The 27,674-nt window shown below is 42.0% G+C and overlaps 1 protein-coding gene across 1 annotated transcript in view; it reads right to left on the reverse strand.

The window, feature by feature from the left end:
* Positions 1–27,674, reverse strand: part of sos2 (son of sevenless homolog 2 (Drosophila)) — a 47,084-nt gene that overhangs the window by 16,274 nt on the left and 3,136 nt on the right. Inside the window, 8 exon segments of the mRNA XM_029460447.1 lie at positions 166–293; positions 751–849; positions 8,341–8,451; positions 9,039–9,182; positions 14,657–14,863; positions 15,100–15,264; positions 16,434–16,565; positions 16,744–16,869. Of these exon segments, the coding sequence (XP_029316307.1) occupies positions 166–293; positions 751–849; positions 8,341–8,451; positions 9,039–9,182; positions 14,657–14,863; positions 15,100–15,264; positions 16,434–16,565; positions 16,744–16,869 (1,112 nt within the window).

Raw genomic sequence — 27,674 nt, forward strand, 5'->3', positions numbered from 1 at the left:
TGTGAGAAATAAAAAGCAGCGAGTCGACTAATCGTATTTCTGCAACAGGCAGCATTTATATATTTATTTTCTATAACCTGAGTGAGACAATTTAATATGAAATATAATAAATAGTAATATTTGTTCAACATGTAGAATCACTAAATGAATATTAATGAGGTGTACCCAGGTTTACGGCGAGGCTGGTGCTTGGCATAGATGCGCTCCACGCTGCACTGAAGGTTGAGCAGCGCTGTGATCGCCTGCTTCAGACATTCCCGGTCATCCTGGTCTTGACTTCGCTCCTGAAGTTGCTGTAAAAACAAAAAGAGGCAGAAAACACATCAGACGTGTCGCTTTGCTTCAGAAGTCTGTCCATGCTTACTGTGAAGTCCAAATGTGTGTCTGACAGCAGACACAGAATCAAGATGGCGGTGAAGATCAGAAACACTTTGATCTATTCATCTCGTGTTTAACTTTAGTGGATCAAAAACATATCAGCGATGGAATCAATCTGCAGACGCTCCGGTTCAGAATGAACCAAACCTTTTTACGAGCTCAGATTTTGAAACAGACGGTGAAGCTCGTTTTCTGAGTCATGAGTCAGCAGTCACTGACGGTACAAAACAGTCAAACAGTGTGAATCACCCAAACTACCAGACGTACTGGAGCATACGGACAAACACACAAGTTACGTCTGGCGGCGATAATTGAGATATAGAAAACCTGAAGCTCCAGTGAAACCGATCGTGTGTGTGTGTGTGGATGTACCTGCAGGAGCTCAAAGTAGTGCATACAGTGGTACACCGGCACCATCATCAGCTGTGGGAGGACGTACTGCACCGCTTCTTTGAAGCCTTCTGCAACCGACTGGAGACACAAACAAATGAACAGATACGAACACAGCAGCATGAGATCCAGATCCTTCAGGAGACGTTCACAAATATAAACTTTAGTAAAAAACTCAGAAGCCTAAACACATGTTTCTACGGTGGCTGTGAGGGTCAAAGTGTTTTGGTAAAATGTCTCTCAGGGCCACCGTACTTTTCTTATCCAAGACACAAAAACAGTTTTAAAAACGTTTTTATTTACATGAAACTTTTAACATTCAATTTTCACTTCCAACTGTACGTGTGAGTTGACTGGATGTGTTTAAACTGAGGCCATTGTAAAGATAAAACTCTACTTCGATGGAACTGGAGAGAAATAAACGATAAAATCTACAGAAATATTCTCCAGATTTTAAGATAACAAAACACAACATTCAGAGCTGGATAGAGACGTTCACTATATTATCTTCAATTCTTTTTATTTATTTATTATATAGAAATAAATGTATCTAATTATTAGGTGTATACAAATGGTGAGAAATGTTGATCAGTGTTTTCCTAAGTCCAGGATGACGCCTTCAAATGTTTGGTTTTGTCCACAACTCAAAATATATTCAATTGACTGAATAAAGTAAAGAAACCAGAAAACATTCAAGAAGCTGGAATCACAGATTTGTCGTTGATTCAAACAGATTGTCGGGGATATTTAATCTTTGCAGCCCGACTACGAAACAAAAAGATCATTAAATGTGCACGTTTCAGAATATAAATGAGACTGAAGAGGCTGCAGGATGACGAGCGATGGAGGCGTAAAGGCCTCAGGGTAACCGGAGAGAAGGCCGTCATAGTATCCATTTAAATCTCCCGTTCCCCTGATAGACAACTCAGAATCAATATGCTACTACTCAGACTCCACAGCGCTGTGTGTGTGTGTGTGTGTGTGTGTGTGTGTGTGTGTGTAAAACTAAAAGACATCAGCTGCCTGACGCACACTGATGGACAGCCGGGGGAACAATGACCTAAGTTTAGATCATGTTATTGATACGTCAGCATCCTGCAGGTTTACAAAGTCTTTGACTCATTTAGATGCTTCATGTTCAGCACTGTGTATTTAGCCTGATAATACTAGAGTTATGTATTTAAAATGTGTGTTTTGGTCCCACTGGACACTCGGGGGGGGGGGGGGGGGGGTGCTCTGGACTAACGCCGTCCCGTCATCCCGGGGACGATGGACTGCGTTTGGGACCCCCCAGGGGTCGCATCCTATTTCCCCCGATAACGTTACATTATGAAGAACAAATCTGCAGGAGAGCTAGCTAACGTTAGCCGTTAGCAGCCGGTGGGCAGCACAGTCCTAACGTTAACCGCTAACGTTACAGGAGCGAGTTTCATTATGATGCATTCAGGCTCTATTTGGTAAAAATTAGAGTTGGTGAGGTAAATTATAACGTTATGATGTGTTCAAATGTAATCTTGTAAAATGTAGTTTTTGGTGAGAAACTTGAATAAATACAGTCGTTTGATGTTTATAAAAACAGATATTAGAAAAAGCTAAAATGTCGTCATTGGTTCTCAAACGTGCAGATTTTGCTGCTTTTTTCCTCATTTGATCGGTAACTGAATTTATTTGGGGTTTGCACTATTCAGGCAAAACTGTTTTTGGGTCCGAGGAAATTACAATTAGTATTATACACGATTTAAATATTTTTATAGACAAATAGTAAAAGTAGAGTTATAATGAAAATGCATGCGTTTGTGAAGAAGTGAGCAGACGACTTGGATTATTCTGCACGAGATATGTGAGAGTTTGTAAACAGATGAACGCAGCTCCATTTACTTCAGTTCAAGACTTTTCTGTTTTCTGATTCTGTTCACCGTGGAGGCAGGCGAGGAAAACAAAGTAACACGGGGAGTAACTGATGTACGGATCTTCTGGAGAAGTATTCCTTTAATGTGAAAAGCTGCTTATCTGAGCAGGTAAACTGGAAATAAAGTGGATGTGTTGGATAACGTACAGAGGAGCATCATTGTGGTAGCAGCCTCAATATAAACAGTGCAGGAAGAATACCGTGCAGAACGACTGAGAACAGCATGTTCCCATTTCAGAGGTACGGGGCAGCTTGAACCCACAGAGAGTCTCTCGCAGTCTTAATCCACAGCTTATTTTCAACATGAAATGCGCCTTGGGCCACATCCCTCTCCTCCTCCCTCCCTCTCCTCCTCCCCAGGAGAAAGATGGCCCGCAGTGTGGCTGCCTGTTCTATTTTTAAAAAGGCGATGTAATTTACCCACAATACCAGACGCTGCAGAGTGCAGGGGCTGAGTGCTCGACAGACACATCTATCTGACAGAGCGGGGAGGGAGGGGGGGAAGTCACGAAGGATGGAGTGAGAAGGATGAAGCACATGCAATGAGACAAAAGCTGAAGGAGGTAGAGCAGAAGCACTGACGATGATAGCGCCAGGAGTCCACATCACAGAGAACAATATCCATGTGTTTAAACCATTATACACACAGTGTGTAAGTATTTACACTTAATGGTTTAATGTTGTACAAAGAAGGTGGAGAGACGAGGAGACGAAGAGCTGTCAGGTCACAGATGCAACACAATGCGAGAGAAGCTAAAATAAGATTAGCCAACGGTGCAGAAACAAAGGCAGGAGCAAGGTGTGTGTGTGTGTGTGTGTGTGTGTGTGTGTGTGTGTGTGTGGGGGGGGTTAGAAGGGAGGCTGGTGGAGAGACACCATTACAGCATCTGCCCCAGGGACCACCGCTGACCATCACACACGCACATGTGTTCTATACAGTTAGGTCCATAAATATTTGGACATCGACACAATGTTCATCATGTTGGCTCTGTACACGACCACCATGGACTTTAAATTAAACAATCAACATGTTTTAAGTGCAGACTTCCAGCTTTAATTTGAGGGTATTTACATCCAGATCAGATGAACGGTGGAGGAATTACAACACATTGTATACGTGGTGTCCCCTTTTTAAAGGACCAAAAGTAATTGGACAAAGTAACATAATCATAAATCAAATTGTCACTTTTAATATTTGGTTGAGAATCCTTTGCAGTCAACGACAGCCTGAAGTCTGGAACCCAGAGACATCAGCAGACGCTGGTTCGGTCCCTGGTGATGCTCTGCCAGGCCTCCACTGCAGCTGTCTTCACTTCCTGCTTGTTCTTTGGGCAGTTTCCCTTCAGTTTTGTCTTCAGCAAGTGAAATGCTCACTTGGATTCAGGTCAGGTGACTGACTTGGCTGTTGCAGAACATTCCACTTCTTTGCCTTAAACTCTTTGGTTTCTTTCGCAGTACGCTTTGGGTCATTGTCCATCTGCACTGTGAAGCGCCGTCCAATGAGTTCTGAAGCATTTGGCTGAATATGAGCAGATAATATCGCCCGAAACACTTCAGAGTTCATCAGCAGTCACATCATCAATAAATACAAGAACCAGTTCCATTGGCAGACATACATGCCCACGCCATAACACGACCACCACCATGCTTCACTGATGAGGTGGTGTGCTCTGGATCATGAGCAGTTCCTTCCCTTCTCCATACTCTTCTCTTCCCATCATTCTACAAGTTGATCTTTGTCTCATCTGTCCACAGGATGATGTTCCAGAACTTTACAGGCTTTTTTAGATGCGTTTTAGCAAACCCTAATCTGGTCTTCCTGTTGTTGAGGCTCACCAATGGTTGACATGGTGTGGTGAACCCTCTGTAGTTACTCTGGTGAAGTCTTCTCTTCATTGTTGACTTTGACACAGATACACCCACTGTACCTCCTGGAGAGAGTTATTGATCTGGCCAACTGCTGTGAAGGGCTTTTTCTTCACCAGGAGAAGGATTCTCTCACCACTCACCAGTGTGTTCTTTCTTTTTAAGAATGTACCAAACAGCTGATTTGGCCACACCTAATGTTTTTGCTGTTTCTCTGTTGGGTTTGTTTTGATGGTTCAGCCTAATGATGTCTTGCTTCACTGATAGTGACAGCTCTTTAGACTTCATATTGAGAGTTGACCTCAAATTCCATATGCAAATACCACACTTGAAATGAACTCTAGACCTTTTATCTGCTCCTTGTACATGAACCAACGAGGAAACAACACACACCTGGCCATGGAACAGCTGAACAGCCAATTGTCCAATTACTTTTGGTCCTTTAAAAAGGGGATACCACGTATACAATGTGTTGTAGTTCCTCCACCATTCAACTGATCTGGATGTAAATACCCTCAAATTAAAGCTGGAAGTCTGCACTTAAAGCACATGTTGATTGTTTAATTTCAAGTCCATGGTGGATGTGTACAGAGCCAACATGATGACAATTGTGTCAATATCCAAATATTTATGGACCTAACTGCATGTAGTAAGTAGTGTTCAGAGAAATGTGTAATGTTCCTGAAGGTAACGTTTCCTCTCTCTCCTGTCATGGTGTCATCAGTCCTGTGTTGTATATGTAGTGAGACAGAGACATGTGTAATGTCCCTGAAGGTAACGTTTTCTCTCTCTCCTGTCATGGTGTCATCAGTCCTGTGTTGTATATGTAGTGAGACAGAGACATGTGTAATGTTCCTGAAGGTAACGTTTCCTCTCTCTCCTGTCATGGTGTCATCAGTCCTGTGTTGTATATGTAGTGAGACAGAGAAATGTGTAATGTCCCTGAAGGTAACGTTTCCTCTCTCTCCTGTCATGGTGTCATCAGTCCTGTGTTGTATATGTAGTGAGACAGAGACATGTGTAATGTCCCTGAAGGTAACGTTTCCTCTCTCCTGTCATGGTGTCATCAGTCCTGTGTTGTATATGTAGTGAGACAGAGACATGTGTAATGTTCCTGAAGGTAACGTTTCCTCTCTCTCCTGTCATGGTGTCATCAGTCCTGTGTTGTATATGTAGTGAGACAGAGACATGTGTAATGTTCCTGAAGGTAACGTTTCCTCTCTCTCCTGTCATGGTGTCATCAGTCCTGTGTTGTATATGTAGTGAGACAGAGACATGTGTAATGTTCCTGAAGGTAACGTTTCCTCTCTCTCCTGTCATGGTGTCATCAGTCCTGTGTTGTATATGTAGTGAGACAGAGACATGTGTAATGTTCCTGAAGGTAACGTTTCCTCTCTCTCCTGTCATGGTGTCATCAGTCCTGTGTTGTATATGTAGTGAGACAGAGACATTTGTAATGTCCCTGAAGGTAACGTTTCCTCTCTCTCCTGTCATGGTGTCATCAGTCCTGTGTTGTATATGTAGTGAGACAGAGACATGTGTAATGTTCCTGAAGGTAACGTTTCCTCTCTCTCCTGTCATGGTGTCATCAGTCCTGTGTTGTATATGTAGTGAGACAGAGACATGTGTAATGTTCCTGAAGGTAACGTTTCCTCTCTCTCCTGTCATGGTGTCATCAGTCCTGTGTTGTATATGTAATGAGACAGAGAAATGTGTAATGTTCCTGAAGGTAACGTTTCCTCTCTCCTGTCATGGCGTCGTCTCCCCTTTGAGCAGCGTCAGCGTTGTGTTTGTAACCAGAAGCTTCATAGACCGACTGTTTATCCAGTTTTAAGACACTTTCTACATCCTGGTGTTTTTAACTCTATATTTGAAGGATGAAGGATTTTAGTCCTGGACGTCTGGATCTTAAGTTCTCAGAGAAACAAGCTGACAAACGTTAGCGGCAGCCGAACAGCGTGCAGGAAAAACTCTGATGTTTAACCTTTGAATCAGAGAGAGGAGGGGAGAAGAACTCCCATGATGCACCGTTGTTGCACCACACCAAACTGCAGCTTTTACTATTGTTTTGATTGAGAGACCAGGCTGAGGCTCTGTGCCTTTTCCAGGTTATACAGTCTTATGGCTTTAAGATAAATTAAAAGCCATGCAAAGTATTTTTAAATAGAAAGCGTGGTGCCATCAATACAGTGCACACAACGCTTTATGCCCTTTCCTCCAGTACAATGAGTATATGAAAATAAACGCAGGGTGTGGGTCAACAGAGGAAAGTGCCATCAGTGTTGATAGACTGGTGGTTTGTGGGTAAACACAGCGAGGCCTCAACCTGAGGCACAGTAGGGCTGCAGGACGCTTAGTCAGCAAAACTGACTGTTTGAAAACAGTTTGTCTGTTAATAACAGAACATCTTAATATATAAGAAAAAAGCAGATCAGTGCTTTAAACCTTCAGAAAAACAGCAGAAAAATCAACTCTTACTGTAAATAGTGAATTCAGAGCCGTGTTTCATGTGAACGCTCGACTCGCTGCTCTTTGGCCTGAGAAAACACCAGCAAATATTTCATCTTCAAAGCCTGCCAGACTGCACCCCACCGAGCAACAGTCAATGCTATTCTTGTGAGGAATGTCCAAATAAAACAATGCGGCAGCAGTGAATGAACTGTACACAGGACGCTGAATATGTCATGACATGCCCTCAAACGATATCGGGAGGAATTCCACCAGGTTCACTTCAAAGCAAAACAGGAACAAACATTCAGGCCTCGTTTGATTGCTGTAAATACATAAATGACCAACTTGTACCTTCATGTTAAAAACAAACATTCATTCTTTCTTTTCAGATTTGTGGCATTTTGCTTTACAAGAACGTTTATATTGGAGAATGCCAGGAAACACGGGAGTGGGAGACATAACGGCTTTCCAGTTTGTGAATGTTTGCAGACTTTAACGATGGCCACAACAGCTTCTTCTGTGGCCCCCAAACACCCCCTGTAGGTGGCCCCCAAACACCCCCTGTAGGTGGCCCTCGAACATCCCCTGTAGGTGGCCCCCAAACATCCGTGTCGTGTTTCCATCACTGCTGATAAAAACTATGTTTTGGAAAAAATGAGTATTTAACAAATGTAAAATGTAACTTTATCATGATGTGTTCAAATGTAATCTTGCAAATTGTAGTTTTTGCTGGGAAACTTCAATAAATCCAGTTGTTGAAGACAGTAATATAAACTAGATATTAGATGAATTATGAGCCAAAACAACAACAAAGGAATTGAGTTTTCAATTTAAATATATTTTCATTCCGTCTTTTCATTTATTGAATCATTAGTGAAGGAAGATTGTGTTAAATTGCCTTTTTGTGTTGTTTTTATGTAACTTTACATTTGGGCCACTGATAATAGTTTTGGATTGAAAGTATGATGATCTATCCCTGCTAGAATATTATATACTGTTTATAGTTACTTCTTAGCAACCATTTATTTAACAGAAGTGATAATTACTTCCCATCACACGTCAGTAATGTTAAGAGTTTCTAGACATTTTCAAAGCTTTTTTTGTTAAAATATTTCAAATTCAGTTTTATGCCAATAGTTGGACAAAATGACTGAATCACTTCATTACTGAAGATTACGCGTGACACGTCTCAAAATGTGGAGAATCTCCATCAAAATGCTTCTTTTCATCACTTTTCTGTGTCACAAACGAGCTTCAACTTAAATGTTACTCAGTCATTTTCCCATTTTCTAACACCCCAGGAGCCAACGCGTCAAACATGTCTGTGGCCGAGTTGAACGTCTTACCTGGAAGTAGACGCCAGCAGTTGACCGTGACATCAGGTTGTTGAAGTGCTCGTGGAAGTCCTTACTGAGGATGTCCTGAGACAAAGTCTCGTAGGGGTCGAACGCCTGCTCCTGCAGACGTGGAGAGAACGGTTAATGTTGACGAGCAGATACAAGATGCATTAATGTGTGTGTTACATGTTCCTGTTACATTAATGTGTGTGTTACATGTTCCTGTTACATTAATGTGTGTGTGTTACACGTTCCTGTTACATTAATGTGTGTGTTACACGTTCCTGTTACATTAATGTGTGTGTTACATGTTCCTGCTACATTAATGTGTGTGTTACATGTTCCTGTTACATTAATGTGTGTGTTACATGTTCCTGCTACATAATGTGTGTTACATGTTCCTGTTACATTAATGTGTGTGTTACATGTTCCTGCTACATTAATGTGTGTGTTACATGTTCATGTTACATTAATGTGTGTGTTACATGTTCCTGTTACATTAATGTGTGTGTTACACGTTCCTGTTACATTAATGTGTGTGTTACATGTTCATGTTACATTAATGTGTGTGTTACATGTTTATGCATCTGGAGGAGGATAATCTTCTCAACACATAAAGGAACACATTATACATTTCTTTCACTTGACACATTTGGAACAAACGTCCGGTGAGTTTTTAAGTTTTTCCGGTCAGAAAACCTTCGTACCTCTGCTAGATCTTCAAAGCAGCTGCCCACCAGCGGATGAGGGCTGCCGTCCGCCGTCATCTCCACAGCGTCCTCGATGAGTCCGAGCAGCTTCACCGTCAGCTCGTGGATGTCCAGGATGTTACTGAAGATCACCTCCACGTCCTGCACAACGACAACAAGAGGCAGGTAATGAGAAGGTTAGAGAGCCGGGACCGAATCCTTAAACCAGCGAGGAAACACTAACTCTCATACTTTTGAAAAAGGGAACTGCTTATTACACATCAAAGTTTGTTTGCAGGCCTTGGTTCCAGTTGCATTGTGGGTAATATGGGAAGAAGACTGCATGCAAAGATATATCTTGACGCACATATTTTTAGATTTTCCTCTCCTGAGGATATCGTTGTCTCCAATGTCCATTGTGAATTAAAATCCATAAATCTGATTAGAAATCAAAGGAAGACACTCTTTACAACTCCAGAACTTCCCTGAGAATCATCGCGCTTTAGTATCAACAGAATCCCGTGACCAGGGCCGGAATGGTTCAATGTTTATTGCAAAACTTATTGAAATGAACTTATTGTACATATTGAACCTGGAACTAACAAAGCTTTAGTTATTGCCTGTAAAAACAACATTAAACATTAAATAAATGAAAAATCAGTTGCATACATTTCTTATGGCTCTATCTGCAGCTTTTCCAGAGTCATTTCTAATGAAAACATTTTTCCACAGCCAAAAAATAATTTTCTTCAAAGAAAAACCAAACATGCCCTGTAGTAGCAAGAAAAAAGTGCAAAAAGGAAACGCATTAAAGCTCAGTATGGTGCTCTGTGCTGCACACTAGTCTAAGCCAGATACCTGGCATCTCATCTTGGATGCAAGTTCATCAATGTTTGGGGTCAGGCTCTGAGCTGAGGAAATCCTCAGGATTGAGTGAAGGTGATCAGTAAGACGAGTCCTGTGTGATGTTTTGTTTATCTTCATCGAAGAGAACAGTTGTTCACACAGGTGTGTGCTGCCAAACAGAGAGCATTTGGGCAGCTTGGGTACGCAGCTGGGGCATTGTGTCCGGGATGAAACGTGGAAACTGTGCAGCGCCCACAGAGACATACGTTGCCTTGAGTCAGTCACTACATTGGAGTTCAATCAGCTCCATTTGTATGTTGGTTGGTGCGCTTTCCACGTCAGCTGCAGATGGATTATGGCTCTTGTCATCTCCCACCTTCACTACTGCAACTCCCTTCTCGCTGGACTGTCTGCATGTGCCATCCGACCTCTACAGCTCATCCAGAATGCAGCAGCCCGACTGGTCTTCAATCTACCCAAGTTCTCCCACAATGCACTGCTTCTCCGCTCCCTTCACTGGCTACCAGTGGCGGCCCGAATCTGCTTCCAGACTCTGGTGCTGGTCCACCGTGCTGTGAATGGATCAGCCCCTTCCTACATCCAGGCCGTGGTCAAACCATACACCCCAGCGCGTTCATTTCGCTCTGCGTCGACCAATCGGCTCGCCACTCCCTCACTACGAGTGGGATCCAGATTTCCCTCAAACAAAACCTGCATGTTTGCTATCCTGCTCCAACATGGTGGAACGACCCCCCCATTGATGTGAGGACAGCAGACAGTCTTCACATCTTCTGCAGACTGAACAAGAACCTGTTTCGACTGCACCTCGAGGAATGAAGAAAACTAAATAACAGTTCTTTGTATGTTGCACTTGTATTGGTTTGGCTTATTTATAGCCAATAGTTGAATTTGTATTCTATTGTTTCTGTATGTTGCACTTATGTTGTTACACTTCAAACTGTCTATTTGAAGACAGTGTTCACTTATACGATTGTATTTGAAGCTATTGTACTTACAAGATTCTTGCAGTTCGGAGTTGTATCTCCAGGATTGTTTGCACTCTTTGTACGTCGCTTTGGACAAAAGCGACAGCTAAATGAACTGTAATGATTACTGAGCAGTTCAAACCTGCTTTTTTGGGCTTCAAAGTCGGCAAATCGCCGTGTGAAGTCTCCACCAAGTATGCTGAGTTTTTCAGCAAACTGTGCACTTGGGAACACGGCGGTAGAGACTTGCTCTTTCATAGTTTTGCAGCACGGAAAATGGCTCAACTTTTCTTGCAGCATTTGCGTTTCCAACAGGCGCAGCCTGGCTTTAAAAGCCCTCACTGCAGCGTACATGTCTGTGATCACACGGCCCCGCCCCTGAAGCTGCAGGTTGAGCGCATTGAGATGGCTCGTGATGTCACACAGAAACGCCACTTCACACAGAAACCTTTGATCCCGGAGCTCTGTTGTGTCTTTACATGAACTGACAGATGATCTCACGCAACTCGAAACATCTTTTCAGTACTTTTCCTTGGCTTAGCCATCGCACCTCTGTGTGATAGGACAAGTCACCACATTCTGAAGCCAACTCCTCCAGAAAAGACTCGAACTGGCGGTGATTTAAACCTGCGGCTCTTATGAAGTTGACTGCTCGTGTTATTGTGCCCATTACATGTTCCATTTTCAAGACTATGCCACACAACTCTTCCTGGTGTATGATGCAGTGATAGGTTGTCAGCTCACCTGCGCAGTTTTCCTCCCTCATCCTGCCCACCAATCCACTCTTTTGACCGCACATCTCGGACGCTCCATCTGTTGTTAGTCCTACAAGTTTATCCCAAGGCAGCCTCATTTCATTAACACACCTGGATACCTCTTCAAATAGATCTTTCCCCGTAGTAGTGCCATGCATTGATCTAAATCCCAAAAGTTCCTCTGTTACGCATAGATTTGAGTCCACTCCACGGATAAAAATGGACAGCTGGGCAGTATCTGAAGTGTCGCTGCTCTCATCCACAGCAAGGGAGTATGCGATGAAATCTTTTCCTTTTCCTACCAGCTGTTGTAGATTGTTGGCAAGCTCACGTACACGATCAGCAACGGTGTCTCTGCTCAGGCTCACATTTGAAAACACTTGCCTTTTATCTGGACACACGACATCGCAAACTTTCATCATGCAGTTTTTAACAAATTCTCCCTCGGTAAAGGGCCGGCCTGATTTAGCTACCTCTGCTGCCACAATATAACTAGCCTTTACAACAGCCTCACTTTGTGATTTGGCTTTTTTGAACATAGCCTGCTGTGACACCAGACTTCTTTTCAACTCTTCTACCTTCTGGAGCCTCTGTTTCATATCCAGATGCTTGTACCTGTCGTGGTGTTTCGTTTCATAGTGTCTTCTTATATTATCTTCCTTGATTACAGCCACACCGTCTCCGCACACAAGACAGATGGTTTGCCCTTTACATCCGCGAACATACACTCTGCCTCCCACCTGCCTTGAAAACTCCTGTTTTCAAAGTCCACCATTCGTTTAGCCATTTTTTGGGTAGAGGGATAGCTGAAAGTTGACGGCTGCTGATGAAAGAGTGGGAGTGGCAAGGGCTCGCGCTTTCTAGCCCTCGATTTACGAGCCAACGCAGTGGCAGTGCATTGTGGGATTTGTAGCATTAGTGGTGCGTGCAATATACCGGCGGGCCAGTTCTAATATTAATTAGATATTATCCTGCGGGCCAAAGATAATTCCATGAGTTTGAAATATGTGCTTTAAAGCGTTAAAGATGCTGTCTTACGAGGTTATTTAAGAGCATATGAACACACTGAACTATAGGAGAGTGTAGCAGGAGTTCCTTCCTCCCTTCGATGAACAAACGTTATAGAATAGTGGTTAGAATAAGCGTTAAACTAAATCAAAACACCCTCAATTTGCCCAAGGAAATCATTCGTCAAGCAGACGAGATCCCTAAAATAGCACCCAGCGACGATTGACTGCTGGAGTCTGAATAGAAGTTCAGTCCCGTCATTATTTGACTGCACTTTTCTCGACATCTCCCGAGTAATTTCAGATTATGCTGCGACGTTTCAACAGACTTAATTGAGGTTATTTTGGCGAGGGCTGCAGATGTTGTTCCTGTCTCAACATAATTACATGTTCTGCATTCCTCTGGGCCTCGCAAAGGTTTATCCTCCTCACCCAAATGATACCACAAATTACCCAACCCAAAATATGCAAAGCCACAGCGAGCCATTAAACTCAACTTTCCATTCACTTCAGGACCCACTGTTCAACTCCTTACTCGTACTTTTCTCCTTTCTTTTTGAGATAATTCACAGCACTTAAATGCCATATTAGACACAATGCAATTAGCAATTAGTTTCTTTGGTTACTTGGAGACGTATGAAAGAGTTTTTACTGGAGTGGTCAGGAGATGGTACAAACAGCTGGAGCCTTTTTATCTGTAAGACTCGAGTATGTGACCTTCAAAAAGTATTTTCTGCCTCTGAGGGGTCTCTCAATCAAAAAAATAATAGACGGAGTTTGGTAGCGTCATGAAGTAGCGTGGGATCATGGGAGTTGTTTTCTTTCTTATGGTCGTTATTTCAGTCAGATTCAGAATTCTGCACAGAGGTCTCCTCCAAGCAGCGGTGCATCATGGGAGTTCTTCTCTCCTCTGATTCAAAAGATTAAACATCAGAGTTCCTCCTGCACGCTGTTCGGCTGCCGCTAACGTTTGTTCAGCTTGTTTCTCTGAGAACTTAAGATCCAGACGTTCAGGACTAAAATCCTTCATCCTTCAAACACCAGGATGTAGAAAGTGTCTTAAGACTGGATAAAAAGTCAGTCAGTTTATGAAGCTTCTGGCTACAAACACAACGCTGACGCTGCTCAAAGGGGAGACGACGCAGGACTGATGACACCATGACAGGAGAGAGAGGAAACGTTACCTTCAGGAACATTACACATGTCTCTGTCTCACTACATATACAACACAGGACTGATGACACCATGACAGGAGAGAGGAAACGTTACCTTCAGGAACATTATACATGTCTCTGTCTCACTACATATACAACACAGGACTGATGACACCATGACAGGAGAGAGAGGAAACGTTACCTTCAGGAACATTACACATGTCTCTGTCTCACTACATATACAACACAGGACTGATGACACCATGACAGGAGAGAGAGGAAACGTTACCTTCAGGGACATTACACATCTCTCTGTCTCACTACATACACAACACAGGTCTAGTTGTTTTAGACATTTCAATGAGGAAATGTTACGTAGTATACCTTTAAACTCTGATCATTAGAGAATAATTTGGCATCTGTTCTGCCTGCAGTGGAGGAACAGTTCAGTCGGCTCAGTTTCAGGTAAATAACATAAATCAACACTTTGAAATCTCTTTGGGTATTTAAAGTGCTTCCTGCTGCTGATTAGAGTTTCAGCTGTAATCTTTAAATGTTCTTACGCTGGCTTCGGCTGAAATTGCTTTGTAATTAGCGTCAGTTAGCTGGAGACTTGTTGTTTATAAGCTGGCTTTAGAGCGAGCGGCAGCTACTGTATTCAGCACAAGAGTCGTCTTTATACCTCTCATTCATGTCGGCTCCTTCAGGTGAATAAGTAACGAGAGGTTATTGTTTCATCCAACAGCAGCCGCACGCTGTGGATTCTTTTAAGAAGCAGCTGAAGATTTACCTTTTTAGACGAGCGTTCAACCTGCGTGCACCACGTCTGCATATTACACATTTATTGTGTTTCCAGTTTGGAACTTTTTAAACAAACGTCTTTCTCACCTGAGGCGTGAAGATTTTGGGGTTGGACAGGAAGTGCTGGCGGAACACTTTGATGATGAGGTCGAGCTCTCGCAGGTACTGCCGCTCCTCTGCGATTTCAAGCCGCACCAGGTCGTCATACGTGAGCTCCCCAGAGGACGACGGCTCCTCCGTGCACTGAGACATCAAGCCGATGTCCTCCTCCTGGTCGAACATGTCCATCAACACCTGGAGACAAACCGTGGAGACGATCAATCGGAGTCAACGCAACCCGTCCTTTGTGATGTCTCACAAATAAGGACCTGCTTCCATCAAACTGGCTGCAAAACAACACGTTAAATAATAGCAACGAGCGTTTGGCTGGAAGATATTCGTAGGTATTTGATCCCTCCGGCTCTTCCAGCTGCAGGAGGATTAATCACCACCATGTGTTCGGGACTAACGTCTGGCTGCTGGATTCTCACCTTGTCTGCGCACATGGACACCTTGATGTCCTGCTGGCTGATCTCATAGTGCCTAATGTTGCCGACGTAGTTTCCCGCCAGTTTCAGAATGTCAGCTGATATGTACTCGAGCACGGCCACGATGTACAGGGACACGTGGTAGTCCACTTTGTAGCCCAGAACCTCCTGTTGAGAGAGAACAAAGCAGAACAACAACATTAATTTAGGAGTTAAACCACAGACCAAACTTATTCTTAGTGTCTGAACCTGCATGAAGGACCGGATCAGGGCAATTCAATGAGTCTGAAGCAAGCTGTCGAAACAGCAAAGACAATTTAAATGACAAATACTTCCTGGAAACTGAAGCAACTGCCAGAAAGTTGCGTCAGTTTGAGTCGACTTCGTTTTATGAGAACGCGTCTACAGTGCAGAACAAGTGAATTGACGCATGACTTTCTACCTAAAGAAGGCTGAAAATATGTCAAACAGGAATAAACTACATGTAACTCAGAGAATGTTTAATGGTACACGACTTGTATTTACCTGTTTTACTACATTTACTATTTGATTGAATCCTGAACTGCTGACGTGACGTTATGTTATGAGACGTCCTCGTTTTTATTTCTTAGGTTTTGCTGATAATGTGGAACGTTAAGAATGTGTTCCTTTTTGATAAAGCTTATAGTTAGGGCTGGCTCAGGTTTGCCCTGGATCAGCCCCTAGTCCTGCTGCTATAGGCTTAGACTGCCGGGGGACACCTCCCTGCTCTCTTCCTTCTCTTCCTCTCTCCTCCCCTCCCTCTCTTCTTCTCCCTCTCTATCTGTATGCATTTATGTAAATGTATAAAGTTAAATAAAGTTTATGTCAGGATCATGAATCGTGGCTGCGCCTGCTGCCCTGGTCCTGCTGGACACCGGGAAGCCTTTTTGACATTTTCCTCATGATCCAAACTTTCTCTTTTCCAACACAACATCATTTCTGTCAAATGTTGTATTTGTACTATGTTGTTTATCCTGTACACACGACATCTATTGCACGTCTGTCCGTCCTGGGAGAGGGATCCCTCCTCAGTCTCTCCCTGAGGTTTCTAACATGTTCCCCCTTTAATTATGGGGTTTCTTTTAGGAAGTTTTTCCTTGTGCGATGCGAGGGTCTAAGGATAGAGGGTCTAAGGACAGAGGGTCTAAGGACAGAGGGTCTAATGACAGAGGGTCTAATGACAGAGGGTGTTGTATCCTGTACAGTCTGTAAACAGACAAATGTATAATTTGTGATATTGGGCTATATAAATAAATTTGATGTGGAGGAACAGGAGTTGTTAATGGGGATCCTAAATGAAAGCATAAACACTTTACCTTAAGCAGCGGGTGTATCTTGTCCACGGGGAGCAGTAACGGGTTTCTCCTCTTGCGCTTCTCAATCGCTGACTGTGCGTCGGCAATCGCCCACTTATCTATCGGGTGGGGGAAAGTTTTCTGGACGCGTTCCTGCAAAAACATTAATCAGTCTCTTAACACTTGATAAATGTGGAAGTATTTAGATGATTGGAAGCTGCAAGTGTTCAACTAGTTATGTGGAATGCTGCTGTGGTAGCACGTGTTTGCATTTTCTCAATTTACAGCATATTATGAAATTTATATTTAGATGCTCAGCAGAATGTTTTACCTCCACGTCCTGCACGGAGCGAGGTTGAGCCACACACAGCATGCTGAGCAGCTGCAGGATCAGCTCCTCGATGTGCTGCAGGGCGTCCTCCTTCGCCGTGAGGTTCGGGTGGACCTGCTTCTGTACCTGAAGGTCACAAATAAAGAGAGATGAGATGACAAACAGTGTTTGAATGTAACTCAAGAACTGCACTTGAGTATTCGAGTACTTTCTCTATACTTCTTCTCCAGGTAAATATTATACTTTTTTGATGATGAATGTTTGTGATGAAGTTTCCTTCATGACAAGATTCTCCTCCTTCAGATAAATAAAGTCTTTAAAAAGCCTCTTGATCAGCTGGAAGATGATGTCACAAAGCTGAAAACTGTTTTTCTGAGGAACTCATGAAGACAAAAACATGATGATGTTATAGAATCTGATGCATCGTGTAGATTAAACTACCAACAGGATGTAAAGGAGGGGAACATCTGCAGCAGGAACATGTAACACACACATTAATGTAGCAGGAACATGTAACACACACATTAATGTAACAGGAACATGTAACACACATTAATGTAACAGGAATATGTAACACACACATTAATGTAACAGGAACATGTAACACACACATTAATGTAACAGGAACATGTAACACACATTAATGTAACAGGAACATGTAACACACATTAATGTAACAGGAATATGTAACACACACATTAATGTAACAGGAACATGTAACACACACATTAATGTAACAGGAACATGTAACACACATTAATGTAACAGGAATATGTAACACACACATTAATGTAACAGGAACATGTAACACACATTAATGTAAACATGTAACACACACACATTAATGTAACAGGAACATGTAACACACACATTAATGTAACAGGAACATGTAACACACACATTAATGTAACGGGAACATGTAACACACACATTAATGTAACAGGAACATGTAACACACACATTAATGTAACAGGAACATGTAACACACATTAATGTAACAGGAATATGTAACACACACATTAATGTAACAGGAACATGTAACACACACATTAATGTAACGGGAACATGTAACACACATTAATGTAAACATGTAACACACACACATTAATGTAACAGGAACATGTAACACACACATTAATGTAACAGGAACATGTAACACACACATTAATGTAACGGGAACATGTAACACACACATTAATGTAACGGGAACATGTAACACACACATTAATGTAACATGAACATGTAACACACACATTAATGTAACAGGAACATGTAACACACACATTAATGTAACATGAACATGTAACACACACATTAATGTAACGGGAACATGTAACACACACATTAATGTAACGGGAACATGTAACACACACATTAATGTAACGGGAACATGTAACACACACATTAATGTAACGGGAACATGTAACACACACATTAATGTAACGGGAACATGTAACACACACATTAATGTAACAGGAACATGTAACACACACATTAATGCAACAGGAACATGTAACACACACATTAATGTAACAGGAACATGTAACACACACATTAATGTAACACACACATTAATGTAACGGGAACATGTAACACACACATTAATGTAACGGGAACATGTAACACACACATTAATGTAACGGGAACATGTAACACACACATTAATGTAACAGGAACATGTAACACACACATTAATGTAACACACACATTAATGTAACGGGAACATGTAACACACATTAATGTAAACATGTAACACACACATTAATGTAACAGGAACATGTAACACACACATTAATGCAGCAGGAACATGTAACCCACACATTAATGTAACAGGAACATGTAACACACACATTAATGCAACAGGAACATGTAACACACACATTAATGCAACAGGAACATGTAACACACACATTAATGTAAACATGTAACACACACATTAATGTAATGGGAACATGTAACACACACATTAATGTAAACATGTAACACACACATTAATGTAACAGGAACATGTAACACACACATTAATGTAACAGGAACATGTAACACACACATTAATTAACAGGAACATGTAACACACACATTAATGTAACAGGAACATGTAACACACACATTAATGTAACGGGAACATGTAACACACACATTAATGTAACGGGAACATGTAACACACACATTAATGTAACGGGAACATGTAACACACACATTAATGTAACGGGAACATGTAACACACACATTAATGTAAACATGTAACACACACATTAATGTAACAGGAACATGTAACACACACATTAATGTCAGCAGGAACATGTAACACACACATTAATGTAACAGGAACATGTAACACACACATTAATGTAACAGGAACATGTAACACACACATTAATGCAACAGGAACATGTAACACACACATTAATGTAAACATGTAACACACACATTAATGTAAACATGTAACACACACATTAATGTAACGGAACATGTAACACACACATTAATGTAAACATGTAACACACACATTAATTAACAGGAACATGTAACACACACATTAATGTAACAGGAACATGTAACACACACATTAATGTAACAGGAACATGTAACACACACACACATTAATGCAACAGGAACATGTAACACACACATTAATGTAACAGCAACATGTAACACACACATTAATGTAACAGGAACATGTAACACACACACATTAATGCAACAGGAACATGTAACACACACATTAATGTAACGGGAACATGTAACACACACATTAATGTAACGGGAACATGTAACACACACATTAATGTAACAGGAACATGTAACACACACATTAATGTAACAGGAACATGTAACACACACATTAATGTAACAGGAACATGTAACACACACATTAATGTAACAGGAACATGTAACACACACATTAATGTAACAGGAACATGTAACACACACATTAATGATTAAAGATTTTTTATTTCCATCTGGTTCTGTACGTGAAGTGAAGAAAAAAGCTCTTTGCTGATGTAACACCTGGTACGATGCACCTCTGTGAGGCGCAGGTCACATTTAATGACAGCAAGTACAGACACGGACCTAAAGGGTCATTTGTGTTTTTTTGCAAGTTTCAGCCCATTAATTTTAAAGTATACGTAAATATTATTACAGCTGGTCATTTTACAAAGTATACCATTAATATGGTAGTTTCTATTTAACATGAAGGCTTGAATTATTACAATTAATTAACATAGGATTTACAAACAGATACAGGTAGTTTTAAAAAAGGGAAACAAATGTTTGATGCACTCAAGATTAAAAATATATATTTAAAACTAAGATATAAACTGAGGTATGAACACTAGTGTGTATATCATTTTTTTGTTTGTGACTTTTGGGTAAATATAATACACACATTTTATTCAGTTTCTTTCATTTCAGTGTATAAATTTAAAGGTAATTTTACAAAACATTAATGTGAAGAGGATCGCTGTAATAAGTGAATGATATCACAGCAGCAGGTGTGTTTGTGTGTCTGCAGATGGAAATCAGCCTGTGAGGTTAAATCTGCACATTTACATGAAGTGCTCATGTGAAGTAATGTGCACCGTCGCTTCTTCAATAAACAAACATAATTGATTTAATTTCTCCCCAAATCTCTCCCCAACATCGTGGGTAACGCATTTGCTTAGCTCTAGAATATTATTATACACATATTAGAATTCACTAGCATATACGGCACCTAGCGGCTGATAAACACACTTTAAATTGCGTCTGACTGAGACTTTAAAGATGGAAAACTAAAGTAAATTCACACTTCCACATTTTAACTTCTGGATTTAATTTTCTAACAACACAATTTGTGAATGCAGAGCTTTACAGCATCTCCGTCGAGTCCGTGTGTCCTTGAATGCACCACCGAGGCGGAGTTCTCTAAACTGTCTCGGCCAAATTTAAATAAAAGCAAGTAAAACATTACTGCATTGAAGAGAATGAGTAAAAATGGCTGCCTGAAATGTAGGAAACCAATCAAAGACATGTGAAACGCTTGTTCAGAGACATGAAGCATAACACATTGTAAAACCTCAACCTCAAATAAAACTGCAAGACTCAGTTAAACAATGAATCTGTCAACAAATCAAATCTCCATCAAAAGGAGGAAAAAGATGCATTTAAAAGTTTCCTTCTGCTGAGGGTGGAGCCAGCCTGACAGCAGGTGTGGTGTTAGGTGCAGACAGCAGAGGGGGTGTGGCTGCATCAGGTCTACAAGTTGAAGAAGAAGAAGAAGAACCCCCCCCCCCCCCCCCCACCTCCCAAAAAGTTGTCGTCATTCGGGCCGTGCCCTCTTGCAGGAATGCTGTCAGTTGAGATACTATTATAGAACCCAAAGCAGACTGAGGGGGAGAAACGAGAGGTGGAGAGAAAGAGCCTAACATTTACTCTCCCCTCACAAAAGCCCGGCCTGTTCACATGCAAGTGATGGAATTACCCTGGCATATAGTAAAGTGGGGCATTATGATGACAGAACTTTGCCCCCAGAGTTAGGAATGTGAGAGGAGAGTTAAAAGGTCACCGCAGAGCGAGCGTCGTGCATTCTTGTGCTCTGACTTAGAGATGCAGCGGACGGGCAGCATGTCCCCTCAGGCTCACGCGTTCAATTGGAAGGTGAAATTCTCACTTTAGGAGATTATAACCATTATAATATATTATAATATAACCATTATAATCACAGAGATCAACTGATTCATTCACATCAGATGCGTCTGAATGTGAATGTCCCAGCTGTCGTTTAGGGTTCTGCACGTCATGACGCACACTCACAAGACCTGACGCTTATAGATGAGCCAAAACTTTAAACTCTACTTGGAAAGAAATATATATATATCAAAGCAGAAGTAGGTTATGAGATATATCCTCTCGACCGCAAAGAGGCACTTGACCAAATTCCACAGGACACCAGGAGCCGTGAGTCACCACGCTGAATCTACGGGGGTTTCCCCCGACTCCATTCACAGAATAGTTGGCTCGTTTCAGAGAGGCCCACGTCCAACAAGTGTCGTCCATCTCCAGCGACGTCAGGAGAGACGCAGAGACGCAGAACAATCTGAATGTCCTCTGAATAAACGCACAACTGTGTCACGGTGATGGAACTAACATGAGCTGCTGGATCGTACTGTTCTGCAACACAACTTGATTTCTGCTCCGGAGACGAAACAATCAGAAAAGATCAGAACATTAATCTGCAAGAAGTTTGCTTTGATGTTAAAGTCAAAGAAATTAAGCAAAAAACACCAAAATGTCTCTGATGCAGCTTCTCAAATATAAGATTCTCTTCAAGTTTCAATAAACTGAATATCTTTGGATCGTTTGTTGGACAGAAGATATTTAAACACGTCATTCGACTTTTGGACCATTTGTATTTAGAATGTGTCACATTTCCTCGAGCGACTGAACGGGCAGAATAATAACGAGCTGCAGCCCTGCCTGATAGTGAACGTGTCGTTTCTGTCAGTTCTGCTTCATGACGTCTAAACGTTGGAGTGAAAGCAGAGCGGGCCGTGCACAGTATTTACAGCACCACTGAAACCGGATCCTAACGGCTGATGAATGCAACACGCTGTAAGATAGTTGGCGGCGGCCGACTCTGAAGGAAGCGCAAGCAAAGTGAAAGCAATCGAGTGGAAAGAAAATAGCAGGGGAACTCCTGAATATGAAAAGCACTCAAAACATCAGACACAGTTCTTCTTGTGGTTCCTCCTGCAGACGCACTGCAGCAGGTGAACTCACAACATCCTCCTTCGTTCAGATGTGCACCGGCTGCATGCGTTGTGTGTGGAGCAACATAGTGTTTTAGTCAACTTGCACGATAAACGACTGAAATCAGCAGAAAACTGCACTTTAAATCCACATTATTGTTTTTTATTGGTGCATTTTGTGTTCAGTTCAATTTGTTCAATAAAACAATGTTGGAAATAATTCAACAAGCAATTTGAGCAGCAGAAAGGCAGAACGTAGTACACTTTAATATATATTTAAAACAATATTACAGCCTTATTAATGTCTTGTGGTGTTTATTGTCACTGCCTCCTTATTTTAAATTTCTTTAGGTGTTTTTGACAAAACAAACACGTGAAGATGCCACACTGAGCTGTGGTGACACGTTACAGATCAAACCAACTTCCACCACTGCATGTAGGAAAAGACATTAAAATGTACAGTTTCATGTGCATGCTCCAGTGCCGTGTTAAGGTGTTCAGTTTCATGGTCAGCTCCATTAACAAGGGAAAGGCTAGCGTACAGGAAGTCCCAGCGCTCTCACTGCCCCCCCCCCCCCTCCTGCCTTGTTCTCTACCCACACAGAGCGGAGCCCCCGGGGGAGAGCGGATCATAGCAGCAGACTGAGAGGTATTGATGTGCGTGTACGAGGAGGCAGCAGCAGCTCTTACTACACAGACTGGAGCCGAGCCAAAGCCAGGAGGGAAAACCGGGATTCACACACGGACAAAAACTAGCAGGGAAAAGTCCAACTGGGTGATGTTTTAACCTCAGAGTCTTACAGCAACATCACTATATCCATTTCTAGCTCAAGTGCACATAGTAGACCACACACCGAGCAGAAACCGATCCATGAAGGTACTACATGCCAGCCTGTAACATTACACACGGCGCCTTCCTGAAGCAGCAGCTCTGCAGTGCCGCTGAGGCTGCAAACAGCGTTTTAAAAAGAACTAAAATAAACTAAAATAAAATAACTCATTTATCAAAATAGTTGGAGATTATTTTTCTGTTCATTGGAGATTTCTTGCTTTGCTCTGAACATCTTGAGGACGTCTGCGCTCTCAGACTGCACATTTAATTAATTTCAGGTTTTTGATTGAAGACATCAGGATATTGTGATGAACTCATTTAAAAACAAAACAAAACAATAAACTGAATAAAACGAGCAGAAGTGTCTACAAAGACTAGAAACAGAAATATTAAATGTATATTCTCATTTTAGCACGTTTATAAAACCCTTTTGTTAAACTAGTGGCTCCATGTCATCAAGGCGTCTGCAGAGACTTGTGTGGTGCAATAACAAATATAACATGAGTTTGAGTGCATGGCTGTGTAAGCACACATTAAACATAACATGCTGAACATGTTCTGCCACCACGCTGAAGTAATGAGATCCGACAGAAAACAAAGCTCGCAAGTGAAAGTTAAGGGAAAAAATCTGAATCTTCAAGTGGAAAAAGTACACGCAGCATTTCTCCAAATCTCCGTACCGCAGACGTTTACCTCGAAACGAAGATTTTATTACCACGAAAGTGCGACATCAACACAAGTATTAGTTGTGGAAACTGACAGATTTGTTGATGCCAAGAACACGTTGCAAGGAGCTGATGCATGCAGACAAAACACAAAATAATAGTTCAGATTCTGTGTAGAAACTCCGTCTCATGCAAGTACTCCAAATAACTCCTGCAAATATTTCAGAATAAGAGTATTTTGTTAGGAAACGAAGGGATTCTGTCCACAGAAAAACTCTAGAGGGCTTTTATTTTGAAAGTGCTGAGTTAAAAATAAATATTTACATTTCTTTCATGTCCGACATATTCTACAGATATTGGCATAATAATAGTAATGTTGCTGCTATGATGTCAATGTACGTTCAAAAGATCCTTTTCACCGTCTAAAACTTATGAGACTACAAATCTCTAGAAGAGAAGCAGCCACCACCACGCAGCCGCCGCCACTACCGCCACCACGCAGCCGCCGCCACTACCACCACCACGCAGCCGCCGCCACCACGCAGCCGCACTGCTCACGTTGGTAGTGTGGCTGCTCTCACCCGTTAACATGGACCCCGAAGCACAACATTTTGCAACTATTTTAAAAATCGATTAATTGAAATAATAATTGTTCCTGCAGAAATGTCTTTAAATGCAGTTTTCAGCCTCAAATATGCAGATTTGATGCTTTTCTCTGTTTTATAAAATAATCAACACACTCACTCAGGTGTGTGTGTGTGTGCTGGTGGCAAAAGAACAGAAATGTTGGAGGTAATAATGGAGGCCGGACGGTGTTAATACAGGGTTAACATTTCTAATTCAATTGATTATTCTCCTGGCTGTGTATACGGGCCTGCATCAGGCTCAGGTTGCAGGTAATGTGGATAGTGTGTGTGTATAAGTGTGTGTGTGTGTGTGTGTGTGTGTGTGTGTGTGTGTGTGTGTGTGGTGGGGGTGGGGCTTGTTATTATACCCGAGCATGTGTCACTGTTTGTGATTCATGCCATGACATCATCTGCCATTACAACCAGACTGTCTGGGGAACCATAGGCCAGAGATCAACTCTGAGACAACAGGCACAGGCACACACACACACACACACACAAAAGATGCATGGTGCAGACATACAACACACACACTAAGACAAAAGAGACAGAGATAATCCTTCAGACACACACACACACACACACACAGTAGATGAAAAACAAACACACATATTCACAACAAGGAAATAGAACTTCACACAAACACACACACACACACACACACACACACACACACACACACACACACACTGACATTTAGCTCCTCACATTCACATCATGAAGACAATGGCTGGGGGTCGTGCCGTCACCAGCACGTGGCCTCGCTCACCATGACCCCCATCTGACCCGACCCAGTGACCCCTGCCTGCCTGCCTCCACCCATCCTCCGTCTGAGGACAAACTGATGTTCGCAGACTTAATTCAATATTCTGGGAAGGGTGGAGAACGTGTGTATTAATCGGCCCGGGGCTGTTGCACAGGAAGTGCAACCTGTTACCAAGAACATCCTGTCCGACCAACACGCAGCTCAGCCAAGAGACGTGACGGCGTGCTGCATGAGACCAACACATGTCGCTTACTCCGTAATATTTTTATTAAACTATAGCCGTACTGAATGACATACACTCAAAGCTTTTGAGGTTTTTGAATAAACTTTGATGATTTAATGATAAATAAACATAAATTGTGACTTTTGGAAGTAAATATATTCATCTTCTTTTAATAAATGTCGGTTTTTGGACTTTAAACGTTATTAGAAACAATCCTACGCAGCACCACTGGAGTCCAACTCATACTACAGACTAATAACATTAATCAATCTGCGCACAAACTCCAGCTTTAAACAATGAAACAACCCAAATCTGTGCAGCATTTAAAAGTTTGAATATCAACATTATGAAAGAAGCTTTGAAGATTCAAAGTCTTCGGTGCAGCCGTACGTTAACCTTTAATTAAAGGGGTGATCTCTCACACACACACACACACAGTTTGTATAACTGTTGTTGTTTGAAGACCTGACAGTGAACTCGTAGAATCCTTCGTCTCACAGAGATCCACGTTCATGAACCTTACAGCAACAACACTTGTATTTAGTCATTTCTTGTTGCGTATAATACTCACAGCATGTCACCGGCTCAGTCACTTCCTGAAGTGAAAGCTTCTTTAATCAACAGATCCAAGATAAGATAAGTGATCCAAATAAACATATTACATGATGGCAAGAGCGGCTCGCATCAGCAGGTACTTTGTAAAAGCCATTTTTAGAAATACTTAACTCCAGATTTTCGGGAACTCTTGAGCAGAATCTTTTATCATTTGGATTCATAGTCGAGGCTTGTAACAGAAATATAAGCTGTGTGTGTGTGTGTGTGTGTGTGTGTGTGTGTGGCCTCCATCTTCACAACAACAAAGCATGCTTGTAACCCGACCAATCACAGCTTCTAAACCGTGAACTCAGCGGCATCGTGCTGCGCTAACTCAACATGGCCATGGACTGAAACTGTACCCGGCAACACCGGCGTGCCAGAGGCCGAGTGACGCTCCTGCACGGCACCGGGCACGAACCGCAGCGAGCAAGAATAGCCGGGACGCAGATGCAGCGAGGAGACAAACACTGAACTCGTCCGTGGTGAAATGTCAACGACAGAATCACAGACACGTGTGTGTGTGTGTGTGTGTGTGTGTGTGTGTGTGTGTGTGTGTGTGTGTGTGTGTGTGTGTGTGTGTGTGTGTGTGTGTGTGTGTGTGTGTGTGTGTGACACTGTAAAGTTGAGCTTGATGCTTTTTTTGAAGCTTCTTTTATATTGTTGCGCAGCTTCTTTCTTTTTCTTTTCGCACGTCGTTCATTGTGTTCAAAGCTGGTATTTGTGCACAGCTGCAGATAAAGAAAAGATAAATACTAATAATCCCTTTCCTTCTCGCAGACGGTGAGACCGAGAGATGACAGGAAACACGAGAGAAAGATCCACAGTGACACTGGGGCGTTGTGGTTCATGGTCGATGTCTTAACCGCAGAACACTTTAAACTTAAAGCTAAAGAACAAACTTGCAGTCTCTGGTGCTTCACACCTTCATGTCTTGTTTTACAATCCAACACCCAAAAACACTCATTTAAATATGAACAACTGAGAGAAGGAGAAACATCTCATTTATATTTACTCAGGATCCTTTTCGTTTCAGTCTTTTGTTTATTTTGTAAAAAGAAAAGTGAAATGAAATCTTAAGTAAAACAGCAAAGTATGTTTTACACCAACTTTAGTGTTAATTGTAAAAATAAATGTTATTTAATTGCAACAGGAGGAAAGCTCCACATAAGAGGCTGAACAGCATCTTCTCTTTAATCCTTTATTAAAACACAAAGTGATGTTTTCTGTAGACCGACTCGTTGCAGCTCCAGCTCACAGCAGCTGAAGGTGACCTCCCCGTTTAATCACAACTAATGTCTACGCATCAACAGCTCCTCTTGTGCCTCTAAACAATAATCTAAACTGGTTCTCGGAGGTGAAGTCATCCACAACGGGTCCTTCTGACGAGGAAAGCCCCCGGTGGACAGCTGTGAAAAACAGCGAGTCACAGTCTGTCAAAACCAAAACAAACCTCTCCTGCGTCAATCTGTGGCAGGCTTCCCCTCCGGCGC

Source organism: Cottoperca gobio, chromosome 22 (assembly GCF_900634415.1).
Source record: "Cottoperca gobio chromosome 22, fCotGob3.1, whole genome shotgun sequence".
NCBI classification, from domain to species: Eukaryota; Metazoa; Chordata; class Actinopteri; order Perciformes; family Bovichtidae; genus Cottoperca; species Cottoperca gobio.